This window comes from Quercus robur, chromosome 10 (genome assembly GCF_932294415.1).
Source record: "Quercus robur chromosome 10, dhQueRobu3.1, whole genome shotgun sequence".
Lineage (NCBI taxonomy): Eukaryota > Viridiplantae > Streptophyta > Magnoliopsida > Fagales > Fagaceae > Quercus > Quercus robur.
The window spans coordinates 28,513,213-28,529,073 of NC_065543.1; the positions used below are offsets into that span (position 1 = coordinate 28,513,213).

General features: G+C 35.6%; 1 protein-coding gene across 4 annotated transcripts; it reads left to right on the plus strand.

Moving 5' to 3' along the window:
- The first annotated feature begins 5,457 nt into the window (after positions 1–5,457).
- Positions 5,458–14,478, plus strand: LOC126703180 (uncharacterized). Of its 4 annotated transcripts, XM_050402110.1 has the most exons (8): positions 5,464–5,997; positions 6,102–6,312; positions 7,023–7,093; positions 7,185–7,262; positions 7,695–7,782; positions 7,958–8,013; positions 8,099–8,844; positions 14,343–14,478. In XM_050402110.1, exons 1-7 carry the CDS (start codon positions 5,694–5,696, stop codon positions 8,173–8,175), a joined length of 885 nt encoding a protein of 294 aa, XP_050258067.1. In that variant the 5' UTR covers positions 5,464–5,693; the 3' UTR covers positions 8,176–8,844; positions 14,343–14,478. The 4 variants fall into 4 exon arrangements, with proteins under 4 accessions (XP_050258066.1, XP_050258068.1, XP_050258065.1 ...); XM_050402109.1 differs by lacking the exons at positions 7,695–7,782; positions 7,958–8,013; positions 8,099–8,844; positions 14,343–14,478 and adding exons at positions 13,164–13,251; positions 13,427–13,482; positions 13,568–13,927 and having other exon boundaries at positions 5,458–5,997; XM_050402111.1 differs by lacking the exons at positions 8,099–8,844; positions 14,343–14,478 and adding an exon at positions 13,568–13,662 and having other exon boundaries at positions 5,460–5,997.
- The last annotated feature ends 1,383 nt before the right edge of the window (positions 14,479–15,861 follow it).

A 15,861-nucleotide genomic window follows, 5' to 3' on the forward strand; every position in this document is an offset into this window, starting at 1 on the left:
AGAAGTACGTATGCATGGGAAATGCATGAACATGTGACATGCAAAGGAAATTGCATCATGGGCTCAACCCAATCCAAACTTATCAACACACAAACATATAGCACACATCTAAATGCATGGCAATACCATTATAATGCTAATGTGATGTAATGTATGAGGTTTTAAATACATTTAAGTGAAAACCCAACCCAAAATTTCAAAGAAATCTCATCAATTTTGAAAAATCCCAAAAATTTTTAAAAACCCCAAATCCTAGGTTTCAAAACATGAAATACATAAATGAGAAGGATTAGAAGCTTACCAAGTGAAGAAAAAACTTGAAAAATCTTGTAAAATCCTTGAGAACCAAGATAGGAGTGAGATTGGAGTGTTTTTGGGAGAGAAACAGAGAAGTATCGAGAGAGAGATCGATGGAAATGAGAATCAGATCGCGCAGAGGCTTTATATAGGAAAGCCAGTAAATCTTGACAGATGCAGGTATCGAGAGGTATCGAGCAATCTGTCGAGGAGGTGTCGAGGAAATGCTCGTTGACAGCTAAGGTGTCGAGGAGGTATCGAAGATCAACACATCAGACATAAAAATAGAAGCTCGATCGATCCACCAAGTATTGAGAAGCTATCGAGTATATAGACCCAATCTCGATAGATCCACCAGGTATCGAGGTGTAGGCGAGATTGCGATAAGAAAAAGCTTAAGGAAGCTCGACAGATAGCCAGCTATCGAGGAGGTATCGAGGAGGTGTCGATCCAGCTTTTAAAAACAGTTTTTTCTAGATGTGAAAAACACAGACATGAATGCAATCCAACATGCAACTCAACCAACGATCCAATCAACATATAAAGCTCTCAAAAACATCTCTCAAATGAAAATTTAAGCACATGGATCTTCAAAAACACACACACATACTAAACAAGTCTAACCAATTTTATATTTCAAAAACAAGTCTAAGACAGTTTAGTGAGCATACATTAATACATGTAAAACCTCGTGATGGCCAAATCACATTGTACCTGCACATGTATCAAGAATAGCAAAGAATATTGCGTGTTGTGTGTAAAAAACATCGCAAGATTGCATAAGTGTATACATGTTATGACGATTTGAGATATGAGAAAATAACTTTAATTCAGACACAATCATAACTGCTTGATAGGGACTATCACCTTTGAAGTACATCCTATAACTTCTACATCTCCTAGAATACATGCTTGCAATCATGTTTAAAACATTTTTGATCTTTTTGCTTTTGATTCTTTGCATATTTTTCTTTTAAGCATATCATGCATGGGCATATTAGAGAAAGAAAAGAAATACCCAATGATATTTGATATTTTAATTTTGCTATGCCTAAGCACACAAATGTCATTGACACTACACTTTTGCTATGCCGAAGCATATAGGTGTCAAATTATGATTGGCAGGCAACAGTGGTGAGATGGTTATTTATGCCTTTCTCTCAGGATTTTTTAGTCCTTCCCGTCAAAAAGAGTGATATGCGTGTTAAGTTTAAGAGACAACTTAATCATACTCATCATAAACACGAGCCACAAATTTCACTTGCTTAGTTGTGCATAGAGATGCTCATCTAAGCTACAAGTGATACAAAGTTTAGAAGATTTTGTTTCAATGACCATCCAAGGTACACAAGTACCAATGTACACAAAACACACATTGTTTTTGTATTTTCTGATTTTTCAATTTTTTATTTTTATATAAAAAAAAAAAAAGAAAAAAAAAGAAAAAACTAAGAAAATAACCAAACAAAAACATGTTGAACAACCAAAGCATAAAAACTAGACTGACTCAAAATATGAAAGCAAAATACATAAGTAATGCACACATAAAAACAAGAAGAGAGAGAGAAAAGTGACAGAATCACTTGGAGCCATTTTCCTTCTACATCTTGGAAGAACCTTTCCGTCTAGCAAACCCTTGAACTGGCTGTGAAGGGGGAGAATTAAAACCGTTTAAGTTCGAAAGGACATGAGGGCTTTGAGAAGATCTCCAAAGGGAGCAAGAGAGGATTGAAGCTGATTCTGGTTGTCAGATGCTATCATGTCGTTGCTCTGTTGAGTGGCAAGCCACTTGTAGCAATTTGGTCGAGTATGACCGGTAGCTCCATAATGATGACAGAGATGCTGCTTCTTTTGTTTAGGCTTTTGAGAGTTAGCCTTCTTAGCCCTAGGGTTTTTAACAACTTTCTTTTTCAAACTTAGGGGGTGCTCCTAAGATTGATTTACCCTTGTGTATGTTCTCACTAGCTAATTTAGTTTTAATCTCATTGTTCTTAGTTTTAACATTATTAGCAGGAGGAACAAAAACAGTAGTACTAGAAGAAGCAGTATTAAAGGAAGAAAGTCCATACCCTAAACCTGTTCGATCTAAAGCAGATTTCTGAATGCTTAGCATCTCATCCAGCTTTGCGCTTGAAGTCCTCTCCAATTGAGCTCTGACTTAAAACAGCTCCACTTCAAGCTTCTTGGTCTTCTCAGCCAAGAAATTGTTCTCGAATCTCAGTGCTCCAATAGTCTGATTAGTCTCATCAAACTTTGTGGAAAGCTCCTCACGGTTAAGTTCCACATCACTGAGCTTCTTGGTGGTTAGCCTATATAATTTATCATGCTTCTTAGAAAGCTTATATAGCTTCTCATAGGCTGTATGGATGTCATCTTGATCATCCATCTTCTCAAATTTGGATTCCACCAATTCCTCTTTTTCAACCACATCTTCAACAATCCCATCAGTAGGATTGATCGTGGCCATGAAGGCATTTAAGATTCTGTCATCCTCATTGTCGAAATCATCCTCAGGCTCAGTGTCACTTAAGATAACAGCAAGTGCCTTACTCTTCCCAATGCTCTTGAGGTATGTAGGACACTCATGCTTCATGTGACTGAAGCCTTGACACCCAAAGCACTTAGGTCCTGAAGGAACAGTGTACTGACCACCTTCCTTAGCATCCTTCTTCCCTTTGTCTTGGCCTTTTAACTGAGAAGAACTGGATTGCCTGCGGTCCTTGTTAAAACCCTTTCCTTGGCGTTCTTCATAAACTTCTTGAACTGCCTGGTGATGTAGAACTTCATCTTGGAATCTTCATCATCAGAAGATTCATCTGTTTCACTGCTCTTGGCCTTCAGTGCCATACTCTTGCTTTTACCTAACTTGCCTATTCTTGTCAACCCTAGCTCGTAGGTTTGCAAGTTTCCAACCAGCTCAGTCAGAGGAATCTTGTCAATATCCTTTGATTCCTCTATTGCCGTAATTTTGGCATGAAATCTCTTGGACAGAGATCTGAGCACTTTCCTCACAATCTTGGGTTCAGGAATGATTTCTCTAAGATTGAAGGCTGAGTTCACTATGTCCTTTAGCTTGGCATAGAACTCATCGAAAGACTCATCCTCCTCCATCTTTATCTCTTCAAAGCTTGTAGTGAGCCTCTGAAGCTTTGAGTCTTTGACAACCTTAGTACCCTCATAGGTTGTCTGGAGAATGGTCCAAGCCTCCTTAGTAGTTTTAGTGGAGGATATCTTCTTGAACTCCTCATTAGTGACAGCACTGAATAATGCATTCAATGCTCTGCTGTTGAAGTTTGCTGCCTTAATCTTGGCATCATCCCAATCGGCTAGCACTTCTGTAGGCTTAGTCCAGCCTATCTCCACAACTTGCCACACTTTCTCATCTAAAGACTGCAAGAAAACTCTCATGCATACTTTCCAATATGCATAGTTAGTGCCATCAAATAAAGGAGGTATGATTAATGGCTGTCCTCTATCCATGACAAACAGGGGTCAATGGATCAACATAACAAAGATTAAACCCTAATCAGAGTGTGCCTACTCTGATACCACTTGATAGGCCACAAACTGAATGACCCCTTGTGATAGAAATTAATTGATTAATTAGTCAAGTTATTAATTAATCAATTTATCATGCAAACACGTGGTAGCACAAACAAATCACCAATAAACTAAATATACAGCGGAAAATAAATAATACGGTGATTTGTTTACGAATAGGAAAAACCTAACGGCAAAAACCCCACCAGGTGATTTTCAAGTCACCACTCCCGAAACTCCACTATTATCACAACAAGCGGTTACAAGTAAAGGAATCCTAGTACCTTACCAATCTACAGGTGAACCCTTATCCCAATACCCAATTGGACTTGTTCTGTAGTGACAGTTCTCCTTTCAGATGCACGACTCCCAGTACATGACTAACCAATTGCGTGGATCCTATTACGCGACTTCAATCACCAACTAAGAAGGTTGTTGGTTGCAAAGTTCTTCAGTTCATTCAAACGATGAAGATTAAGAGGATGATTGGTCACAAAACCCTACGGTGCACATACACAGCAACTTCTTCAAGAGAAAGAGATGAACTAAGGCAAGAACTTCGTCTCCGGTCACAATTTTCTTGAACAGAGTTTGCTCAAAGGTTGTGCAACTTATGAACACTTCGACGGCCCTTAAACTGATCCTTTTATATGTCTAAGGTTAGGAGAAAAGAAAGCCCAAAGACACATTCACGGATCCCAAGAAAATCATATTGGAATTCTGACAATCTTAAATCTCGACAGATAGCAGCTGTCGAGCACACCGAACAAAGAACAGCTTCCTTAAGCTCGATAGATGCAACTGTCGAGCCAACTGTCGAGTTTTAATGATTTTGCATTCTGAACTTGTTTTCTTGAACAGACTTGAAAGTTTCAATACTTGATCTTGAAACAAGGTTTCTTGAAATATTTAAAACATTCTAAATCTACCCAAATACAAGTAAAGTGCGTTTTGTCAAAGGATAAGCCAATTACATAAAATCATGACATATGTTCTTAACAAGTGAAACACATATATCCTAACAGTAATCTATATTCTTTTGACAAAATAAATAAAGATTTTTTTTTTAAAAAATTAGCTTGTGTGTTTTTTTTTTAATTAAATTCTTTTGATTAAATTTTTTGTCATGGTTTTATTTATTTTATTTGAAATGCTTACTTGATATTTTTAAATGTTAAATAAATTTTTTTAATACTATTTTAATGGTCATGTCAGGATTTAGTGTGCTAGTAACGCACTCCGTTTTTTATGTAAGTTATTTCTATCATTGAGATGACAATAGGGATGACATTAAAAATAATTTGAAAATTTAAAAAACCAAAATTAGAGCTCAAAAAAATTGTAAACTTACCCAAAATGTAAGAGAAATGTTATACAATGACATATTGTTATTGGTGGTCTAGTATAGGAAAAAAAGTAATTTAAGTTGTAAGTTCAAATTAGAACCAATAATAAAAAATGTAATTTAAGTGGTATGTTCAAATTAGAACAAATAACAGTTAACTTCTATAATTTGTTGTGAAAATAATGTGCAGCTAACACTTCTAAAAAAATATAACGAATAAAAATGTTCCCCCCCCCCCCCCCCCCCAAAAAAAAAAAAAAAAAACTTTACTAACAAAAATAAAATCAGACACATTAACCAATCACACAATCAGCGTTTCGAAATTTGAAATTTAAAATACATGACCGTTGGGAATTCTCCCAAGGATAACCTGCAAAGTTAGAAAACCCACAATCAAAATCGAGTTTACACTTGATTTGCCCACATTACCCAATCAGCACCGTCTTCTCATTCGATTGAACTTTGTCTGAATCCGTGCCTATCTTCCCATTCGATTGAACCAACCACAACAATGGGAAGGCTTGGAACAAGTGATTACGAAGACCTCCGAAATGCAAGAATCTTGGAAAATCAGGCTCGCATGGCCTCACTTGGACTCCACAAAACTGCTTCCGAGCTCCGCTCAATCGCTTCCTCTGTAAAACCCACCAATCTTAGAAAACACAGTAAAAAGGACTACACACTAACGCCATTACGTCGCTCGGTTCGCTTAAAGCATTCCGATCATCGCTTAAAGCATTCTTCAACTGCCACCACCAACAAGAGGCCGAACCGCGTTTCTTTGCGCCGGTCTTATCGCTTGAGAGGAAAAGAAGGTGCGTAGATTTCTTTGTTATATAGAAAATGAAGTTTGAGTTGTTAATGTAATATAACTATTTGGGTTGTTTTGTACTGCTTAACGGGAATGTTGGGAAAGTAGGTGGTGTTTCAGAGGAGAGTGTAGAAGAAAGTGAAGAGAGTTATGGTACTACACCTAGTAGTGAAGAGAGGAGGCCTGCCAACATGCCTTTGGTGAAACTGGGTGGTTTGGAGCTTCAGCTTTCGCCGGAATATTCTGCCCACCGCTGCAATAGCAAAGGAAGGGGCAGTCTCTATGACCCTGTCTATGGAATTTGCTGCCACTTCTGCAGGTTTTGTTTATGCCCTTATAGTCTCTGTCTCTCCATTATCAATCAATTTTGATTAGTGTTCAAAATTAATTAGCATGGGTTTCATTGTATACTTTTTTTTTTTTTTTTTTACATATAATTGAATATGTGTTAGAAATACAAAAATGCACAAGTCACTAGAGTTACAAAATTTGTTGGAATATTTTGGAGTTATTGTATAACATGGAGTTAGATTTAGAATCCGTCTTTGGAATTTGCAGCCACTTTTGCAGGTTTATTTTTTGTATAATGGATGATGAATTTTTCTGATATAATTAACATAACCATGATAAACATCTTACTTCTCTTTTTTCAATCAATTTTGTTCTGTTATTTTAATTGCCCCCTCAATTTTTTGATAGGGTCTCAATTAGTTCCCTTATTCATTATTGTGGACTATTTCGTTTTCTGACAATTTAAATTAATTTATTGATTTATTTTCAAAAGCACAGACCATGTGTTTGGTTGTGCACTTTTTTATGGAGACTATAATAGCATCCGAGTTAAAATGCAAGTCATTCATAGTTAACAAAATTTTTTGTGACATTTTGGAAATATTAGGATAATTGTTTTGCATAGTTGATTTTAGATTTAGTGTCCCTTGGTTTTAATTTTGCAATATATTTTTGTCTAAAATGAAGTGGTTATTGGAGATTAAATGTCATTGTGAATCCAAAAATACATAATTGCAGGCAAAAGAAACTGTGTGGAGAAGAAGATTGCAAGAGATGTAGTGATCTTGATATGGATGAGCCATGCATAGGTTAGTTTTATTTCTGAAATCACTTTCTGCATTCTAAACAGTAAACATTCCATTCGACGGCTTTGACATTCCTGGAACACATTCCAATCAGGGAAGACGGATTGTTCAGCTTGTCATTCTAGCAATGGTGTTCTCTGTCGAGCCTGTCTCATGGTTAGGTATGGTGAAGGTAAGTCCCAAATATAAAGAATTAAGGAAAATGTTTCATATATCAGATGAAAGTAAACAATTTAGAAGTTCATTAAAATGAAACTCTTTTATCTAGAGCGAGTATCCTTTGCTCCCCCCCCCCCCCAAATGGCAAAACAATGGATATAACATTAGCCCCACAAATCATGCAATCATAATGAGTTGAATTTACACATGAAGCAGTCACCAATTTTGTGTTCCATGTCTTGTGACTGAGTGGACTCATTTTGTTCCACTTAGAAGCATCAGATATGAGGTGACTGACCTGTACTTGGTTGAATATTTTTTGCAAGAGAGGGAAAGCAAAAGAAATAAAAGTTGGTGATCTTGCAAAATAATTTACTTTGTATTTGCAGAGAGGAAAGACTTTGAAATAATTACATTTAACATTTATGTTTTAATGCTTTGTTAGAGATGGATGAGGTGAGAAAGGACAAAGAATGGATGTGCCCACATTGTGTGGAAGAAAAAGGAATTAACCCTTATTGGATATGTAACAGGTACGAAAATCACTCTATGAAAATTGCCTTCAAGTTTCAATTATTAGTCATCTCAATCTGTTGCTGTCTGTCATCGCATTTTAGCCAATATGATCATATCCAAATGGTTTTGCAGAATCATTTTATAAGCCTTTTTTATGGACTGATTGAAGATTTTCACGTTTGTTTTGGATAGTTCACTGTGCCTAAGGAAGCGAAAGATGGCTCCAACTGGCATTGCAATATTCAGAGGTTTGTCTAATTTTCTACTATTAAATGTGTAGTATATTTCTCATAGTTATTGCTAAACTTACTTACAATTGTATTGACATCAAAGCTCGGGAGATGGGGTACAAATCTGTGGCACATCTACTAATGGATGAGCTTCAACGAACAAACAAGGTGATTGCGTGAAGATGAGGAGGATGTTCTTTGTTCAAGATCAGAAAGTATTAGCTAGAATAGAGAAAACACGTGCAATTGAAGAATAGAACCGGCTGTTCTTGCTTCTAATGCCCGTTTTAACATCAACTATTTTGTTCCTGTAACAAAAATTTAGGTCCTGGTATTTTGTCCATCTTCAACTGAATTGACACTAGTTGATTTTATCCTCACAAAAAACGTGTCTATATGCATGCTAGCAATGACTCATAAATCTACTCACGGATCCAAATGACTCTCATAAATCTACCTAGTAGGCTATATGATGTCCCGTTAAGGTTGAAGTAGTCCGCCACCTGGCAATTGAATGCAAAACTTCTTGAATGCAGAATTGTAGATGTAGTGCGGCTGAGTTAGGGCACAAGATTTGGCGTTTGGATTTGCTATGACTATCTTGCCATGGTAACCATTACCAACAAAAAAAGGCAATGATGAATGCCATCTCTTTCAATTTTTGTCCATGGAATACTACATTTATTTGGTAAACTGAAGTTGCCATAGAAGAGAAGCTATATTATATATATATAATGAAAAAAGGGCAATGAGTATGTTGTTAAGCCGTTTGCAGACCAGAAAGATTGAAATGAAATGAATCAAGCATTGAACAGGCAAATATGGCAAAGTAGTTCGGGTACAGGGGAGGTACTAGAAGATACTATGTTCTACAACTACAAGTCCTCTAGTGCACAGCTTGTATGATGATTGTATAAATATGATTACCAATATGCATTTGTGTAATAATATATTCCAAAAATAATCAGATTGCATTAGCCCGATGACATTTTGTCCTGGAGAATTGAAATCAATTATTGGCACCTACGGTCAATTTTTTTTTTTTTTTCTTAAAATGAGTCATGGAAAGGAAATTCAAGGTTCTGTGGAGAATTAACCCATAATTGTAATGAATACAACCAAACTTCTAGCCTAACCAAATAGCTTGTTCTGAAGACTTTCGATTGCAAGAAAATACCATAACCTCACTTCGTGATGATTTGCGCAGCACCCTACAGGCGGCATTTGAAAGAAAGAAAAAAAGTACAATTCTTTTTTGGTAAATGTAAAAGAATGGTCCATGAATGAGCTTATGTAGAAAAAAGTAACCACCAAGTGTGGCCAAGTGGCTTTGGGTTTGACTTGGTTTGCTCCTCAGTTCGAGTCCCGGTAGCTACAACATCTTGCGGTCAGCAGCAAGCTCCCACCGCGAGCAGGGATTAGTCGAGGTGCTCGTAAGTTGACCCAAACAATAGTGGGAAACCAAACAAAAAAAAAAAAATGTAGAGAAAAGTTGTTATGCTTATGTCTTCCCCAAAATGCCATGTGTAGTAAAAATAGGGAGAGTTTCATTGTAGTAGGGGACTATGGAGGCCATTTGTGGTGTAAAAGGAAAAGATTCTTGAAGATACTGAAAATCTTATTGATTATTGAGAGAGAATGATATGAAAATTTGTTACAAATAATTAACAAACTACTCTATATAGGGAAATTATTGTGCACTCTCGAAGTACCATAAATGTGTATTCTCTCCTCTTACATAAATGGTGGATCTCACTAATTAAATTCATAGTGGGACTCACCATTCATACGAAAGAGGAGAGTACGCATTTATAGTACTCTGGGAGTACCTAATAATTTTCCCTCTATATATACACGAGAACAAAGGCTAATTTGCCACCTAAAATAACTAACTAACAAACTCTTAACTATGCAACCAATCAATGCTTGACAGCTGTCTCCACTAACTTCTTCTTTCTTCTTTCACTGGCACGTGCAATGGCTTTGTTACTCCCTGCCGTTTTCTTCTTTACTTTACACTTGCCACTATTGTTTACTATAGCATGTCGTTTGTTGGCTTCTTCAACTTCAACACTCCCCCTTAATTCCTGAACCTTAAGGTCAATGACTTGAAATGAAGAATTTCCCTTCAATTGCCTTGGTACAAATATATCTTTTAATCCTAGCTACTCAGAAAGTCTTGTGAAAGAGCTGAAGCCCAAAGCTTTGGTAAATATATTAGCTACTTGAGCATTTGTGGCCACATGAAAAGTCTTAATAATCCCTTCCAAAATCTTGTCTCAAACCAAGTGGCAATCCATTTCAATATGTTTAGTCCTCTCATGGAAGACTGGATTAGCAATTATATACAATGATGCTTGATTATCATAGAATAACATAGCTGGTTTAGGATGTTCAATCTTCAAATCTTTGAGCAATTGCAACACCCAAGTTATCTCACATGTTACACTAGCCATTGCTCTATACTCAGCTTCTGCTGAGGATCTTGAGACCACTCTTTGTTTCTTTGATCTCCATGATATCAAGGATTCTCCTAGATAACTTGCATAACCTGTCAATGATCTTCTCATGTCAAGGCATCCAGCCCAGTTTGCATCACAAAAGGACTTAATATGCAAATCAGAGTTACTAGAGAAGAAAATTCCTTTTCCTAGTGACCCTTTTATGTACCAAAGCACTCTGTGGGCTGCAAGCAAGTGAGGTTCCCTTGGCTGTGATACAAACTGACTTAGCCTATGCACAACATAAGTGATGTCAGGTCTTGTTAGAGTTAAGCACAACAACCTTCCAATTGACCTCCTGAACTGACCAGGGTCTACAAGTGGCTTGCCTTCATACTTAGACAGCCTTAAATTCTGCTCCATAGGGAACTTTATAGGTTTACAACCAATGAAACCAATGTCCTTCAAAATCTCCAGGGCATATTTTCTCTGGTTCAAACTTATACCTTCATCAATTCTGGCTACCTCAAGTCCTAAGAAATATCTTAGTGAACCAAGGTCTTTCAACTCAAACCTGTCATCAAGCAACTTCTTTAAACTATCAACACATGCAGGGTTATTCCCAGTGAGCAGTATATCATCCACATAGACCTACAACACTATAAAAGAAGACCCTTGAGTGTGAGTGAACAAAGAATAATAAGATTTAGATCGAACAAATCCCATCTGTAGAATGGTGGTTGGAAATTTCTCAAACCATTGCCTTGAAATTTATTTAAGGCCATAAAGACTTTTGTTCAATTTGCAAACCAAATTATTCCCCTTGCTGTGAAAACCAGGTGGTAAGCACATGTAAACATCCTCGACTAAGTCACCATGCAAAAATGCATTGTTGACATCCATTTGGTAGAGGAACCACCATTTCACAGCAGCCAAAGAGAAAACAATTCTGACAGAGACAAATTTAGCTACTGGGGAAAAGGTTTCTAAATAGTCTAAACCAAGTTTCTGTGTGAATCCCTTAACAATTAAATGTGCCTTATACCTTTCAATAGTGCCATCTAAAAGGTATTTAATTCTGTATACCCATTTATAACCAATGGGGGACTTACCGAGAGGTAATTGAGTTAAAGTCCAAGTATTATTAACCTCCAAAGCCTCAATTTCTTTGTCCATGGCAGCCCTTCATTCAGAAAATTGAACTGCCTAATTAAAAGAGACAGGTTTTGATGGAGTTGTGGTGACTGCCATGACAAAAGAATGAAAAGTAGGACCAAGATGAGAGTAATCCAAACAATCTGAAATGTTATATGGCAAACCAGAACCAGACTTGGTACTGACAGACTTGCAGGAATATTCAGAAAGATAAGGTAGAGGATTATGAGGTCTAATAGACCTTCTTAAGATGGATGAAGGAGGAATAGGTGAGGGAGAATCAGATGGAATAGGATTAGATATTGAATTAGAAGGAATCAACTCAGTGGAAATAGTAGGTTCTGCAGAAATTGTAGTGGAGGTACCTAGGAAATTAGTATTAGTTTTAGTGGGGATACTAGGTGAGGGAGGAGTAACTAATGGCTGAATGAGAGGTAAGGATGAGTCTGAGGCAAGAATAGAGGTAGGATTATCTGAGGTAGATAAAATAGGAACCTGAAGGTTGAGAAGAAATGACATATGGAAAAATATGCTCATAAAAAATGGCATCTTTTGAAATGTGAACAGAATTTGATTCAAGATCCAAAACCTTGTAGCCTTTTATGCCATAGGGATAGCTTAAGAACACACACTTTCTGGCCCTAGGTGCAAATTTGTTCCTATTATGAGGTAAGGTAGAAATGAAACACAAGCATCCAAAAGATGATGATAGGAAGGTGGAGAGTTAAAAAGAAGCTTATAAGGACTTTTATTTTCGAAAGATTTTGAGGGAATTTTGTTGATTAAATCTACTTTTGTTAAGATACAATCACCCCAGAAATACAAAGGAACTTTGGACTGAAAATTTAAAGCCCTTGCAACATTAAGAATGTGTTTATGCTTCCTCTTAACAACTGCATTTTGTTGAGAAGTATCAACACATGATAATTGGTGCAAAATGCCATTGGAGTGAAAGAAATCTTTTAAGTAAAACTCAGTACCATTATCACTCCTAATGGTTTTGATTTTGCTATTGAATTGAGTATTCACCATAGTTGCAAATTGAGGAAGAAAAATTTGAGTTTTAAATTTATATTTAATAAGGTAAACCCAAGTATATCTAGCAAAATCATCCACAACAGTCAAGAAGTATTTAAAACCATCAGAAGTATTTATGTTTCATATATCAGATGAAAGTAAACAATTTAGAAGTTCATTATAATGAAACTCTTTTATCTAAAGCGAGTATCCTTTCCTTTTTTCCACAAAACAATGGATATAACATTAGCCCCACAAATCATGCAATCATAATGAGTTGAATTTACACATGAAGCAGTCACCAATTTTGTGTTTCATGTCTTGTGACTGAGTGGACTCATTCTGTTCCACTTAGGAGCATCAGATATGAGGTGACTGACATGTACTTGATTGAATATGTTTTGTAAGAGATGGAAAAGCAAAAGAAATAAAAGTTGGTGGCTCTGGGGTTATAAAATTTTATGGTGATCTTGCAAAATAATTTACTTCGTATTTGCAGAGAGGAGAGACTTTGAAATAATTACATTTAACATTTATGTTGTAATTCTTTTTTAGAGATGGATGAGGTGAGAAAGGACAAAGAATGGATGTGCCCACATTGTGTGGAAGAAAAAGGAATTAAACCTTATTGGATATGTAACAGGTACGAAAATCACTCTATGAAAATTGCCTTCAAGTTTCAATTATTAGTCATCTCAATCTGTTGTTGTCTGTCATCGCATTTTAGCCAATATGATCATATCCAAATGGTTTTGCAGAATCATTTAATAAGCCTTTTTTATGGACTGATCGAAGATTTTCATGTTTGTTTTGGATAGTTCACTGTGCCTAAGGAAGCGAAAGATGGTTCCAACTGGCATTGCAATATTCAGAGGTTTGTCTAATTTTCTACTATCAAATGTGTAGTATATTTCTCATAGTTATTGCTAAACTTACTTACAATTGTATTGACATCAAAGCTCGGGAGATGGGGTACAAATCTGTGGCACATCTACTAATGGATGAGCTTCAACGAACAAACAAGGTGATCGCGTGAAGATGAGGATGTTCTTTGTTCAAGATCATGAAGTATTAGCTAGAATAGAGAAAACACGTGCAATTGAAGAATAGAACTGGCTGTTCTTGCTTCTAACGCCCATTTGAACATCAACTATTTTGTTCCTGTAACAAAAATTTAGGTCCTGATATTTTGTCCATTTACAACTGAATTGATACTAGTTGATTTTATCCTCACAAAAACGTGTCTATATGCATGCTAGCAATGACTCATAAATCTACTCACGGATCCAAATGACTCTCATAAATCTACCTAGTAGGCTATATGATGTCACGTTATTACGTTAAGTTTGAAGCAGTCCACCACATGGTAATTGAATGCAAAACTTCTTGAATGCAGACTTGTAGATGTAGTGCGGCTGAGTTAGGGCACAAGATTTGGCGTTTGGATGTGCTATGACTATCTTGCCATGGTAACCATTACCAACCAAAAAAGGCAATGACGCATGCCATCTCTTTCAATTTTCGTCCATGGAATACTACATTTATTTGGTAAACTGAAGTTGCCTTAAAAGAGAAGCTATATTATATATATATATATATATATATATATGTATGTATATAAAAATAAAAGGCAATGAGTATGTTGTCAAGTCGTTTGCATACCAGAAAGATTGAAATGAAATGAATCAAGCATTGAACAGGCAAATATGGCAAAGTAGTTCGGGTACAGGGTAGGTACTAGAAGATACTGTGTTCTACAACTACAAGTCCTCTATTGCACAGCTTGTATGATGATTGTATGAATATGATTACCAATATGCATTTGTGTATATTATAATATATTCCAAAAATCAACAGATTTCATTAGCCCGATGACATTTTGTCCTGGAGAATTGAAATCAATTATTGGCATCTACGGTCATTTTTTTTTTCTTTTCTTAAAAAGGAGTCATGGAAAGGAAATTCAAGGTTCTGTAGCGAATTAACCCATAATTGGAATGAATGCAACCAAACTTCTAGCCTAACCAAGTAGCTTGTTCTGAAGACTTTCGACTGCAAAAAAATACTATAACCTCACTTCGTGATGATTTGCGCAGCACCCTACAGGAGGGATTTGAAAGAAAAAATATATACAATTCTTTTTTAGTAAATGTAAAAGAATGGTCCATGAATGAGCATATTTAGAAAAAAGTTGTTATGCTTATGTCTTCCCCGAAATGCCATGTGTAGTAAAAACAGGGAGAGTTTCATTGTAGTAAGGGACTATGGGGGCCATTTTTGGTAAATATTTCCTTTTTTTTTTTTTTAATGGAACAGTAATTTTTTTTTTAATACAAAATATTTTAACGAACACACAGGAAAGGGGAGAAGGTTTTAAAAAAGAGAGATGCTACGTCTACTACATTTTTACAACAAATCACAGATGGTTAGTTGTTATTGGTTCAAATTTGAAACTAACACTAAGTTTACTTTTTTGCCCTAATAATAACAACCAGTAATAACCTACCACTTAAGATTTGTTGTAAAAATGTTGTAGATATATCATTTCTCTTTGAAAAAATTAACAGTGTTACTACCACCAAGTAATTTATATATATATATATATATATATATATAGAAAAAATACAAGCATACAAAAAAAAAAAAATATTTGCAACTTTTCAATTTTATCCCTTAGCATTATATTACATTAGCAATGTTTATTTCATACCTGTTATTGCATAGAACAATAGTCACAATTGCTATACAAATTGTGTGTATACGGTTGTGTGCAACAACCAAATATGAACCAGTATTTAGCCTATGTTACATATAATGGTTAATATTCTTCTAATCCATTGCCAATAATAATAATAATAATAACAACAACAATAATAATAATTTAGGTAAAGCTAGATGGAAGAATAATAGCACCCAAATTCCAAAATCTCAAAATTTTAACTTTAGGTCCTTTGAATTAAAAAAAGAAAAAGAAAAAAAAAAGGACATTATATATATATATATTTATATATATATATATATATATGTGTGTGTGTGAAGTGAAAGCAAAACAAATTGATACTAGTATCACTTGGAAAAGTAAAATTTTTATATCCACGCATAGTGTTTATCGTCTTATTTTTCTATCTACTCAATCAAACACTTTCTCACCAAAAAAAAGCCTCAACCAAACAGAGCACACAACAAAACTTATTTCACGGAAACAAGTGGAACGCTACTTTTTCTTTTTCCTGTTAAATTTATTTTTCTTGTA

What these genes read in the sequence shown, in the direction of transcription:
- LOC126703180 (XM_050402109.1), top strand. Translation starts at nt 5,694, where the DNA reads ATGGGAAGGCTTGGAACAAGTGATTACGAAGACCTCCGAAATGCAAGA. An exon ending in TATGGATGAGCCATGCATAG is followed by an intron (nt 7,094 to 7,184) that starts GTTAGTTTTATT and finishes CATTCCAATCAG; the next exon opens with GGAAGACGGATTGTTCAGCT. An exon ending in CATGGTTAGGTATGGTGAAG is followed by an intron (nt 7,263 to 13,163) that starts GTAAGTCCCAAA and finishes ATTCTTTTTTAG; the next exon opens with AGATGGATGAGGTGAGAAAG.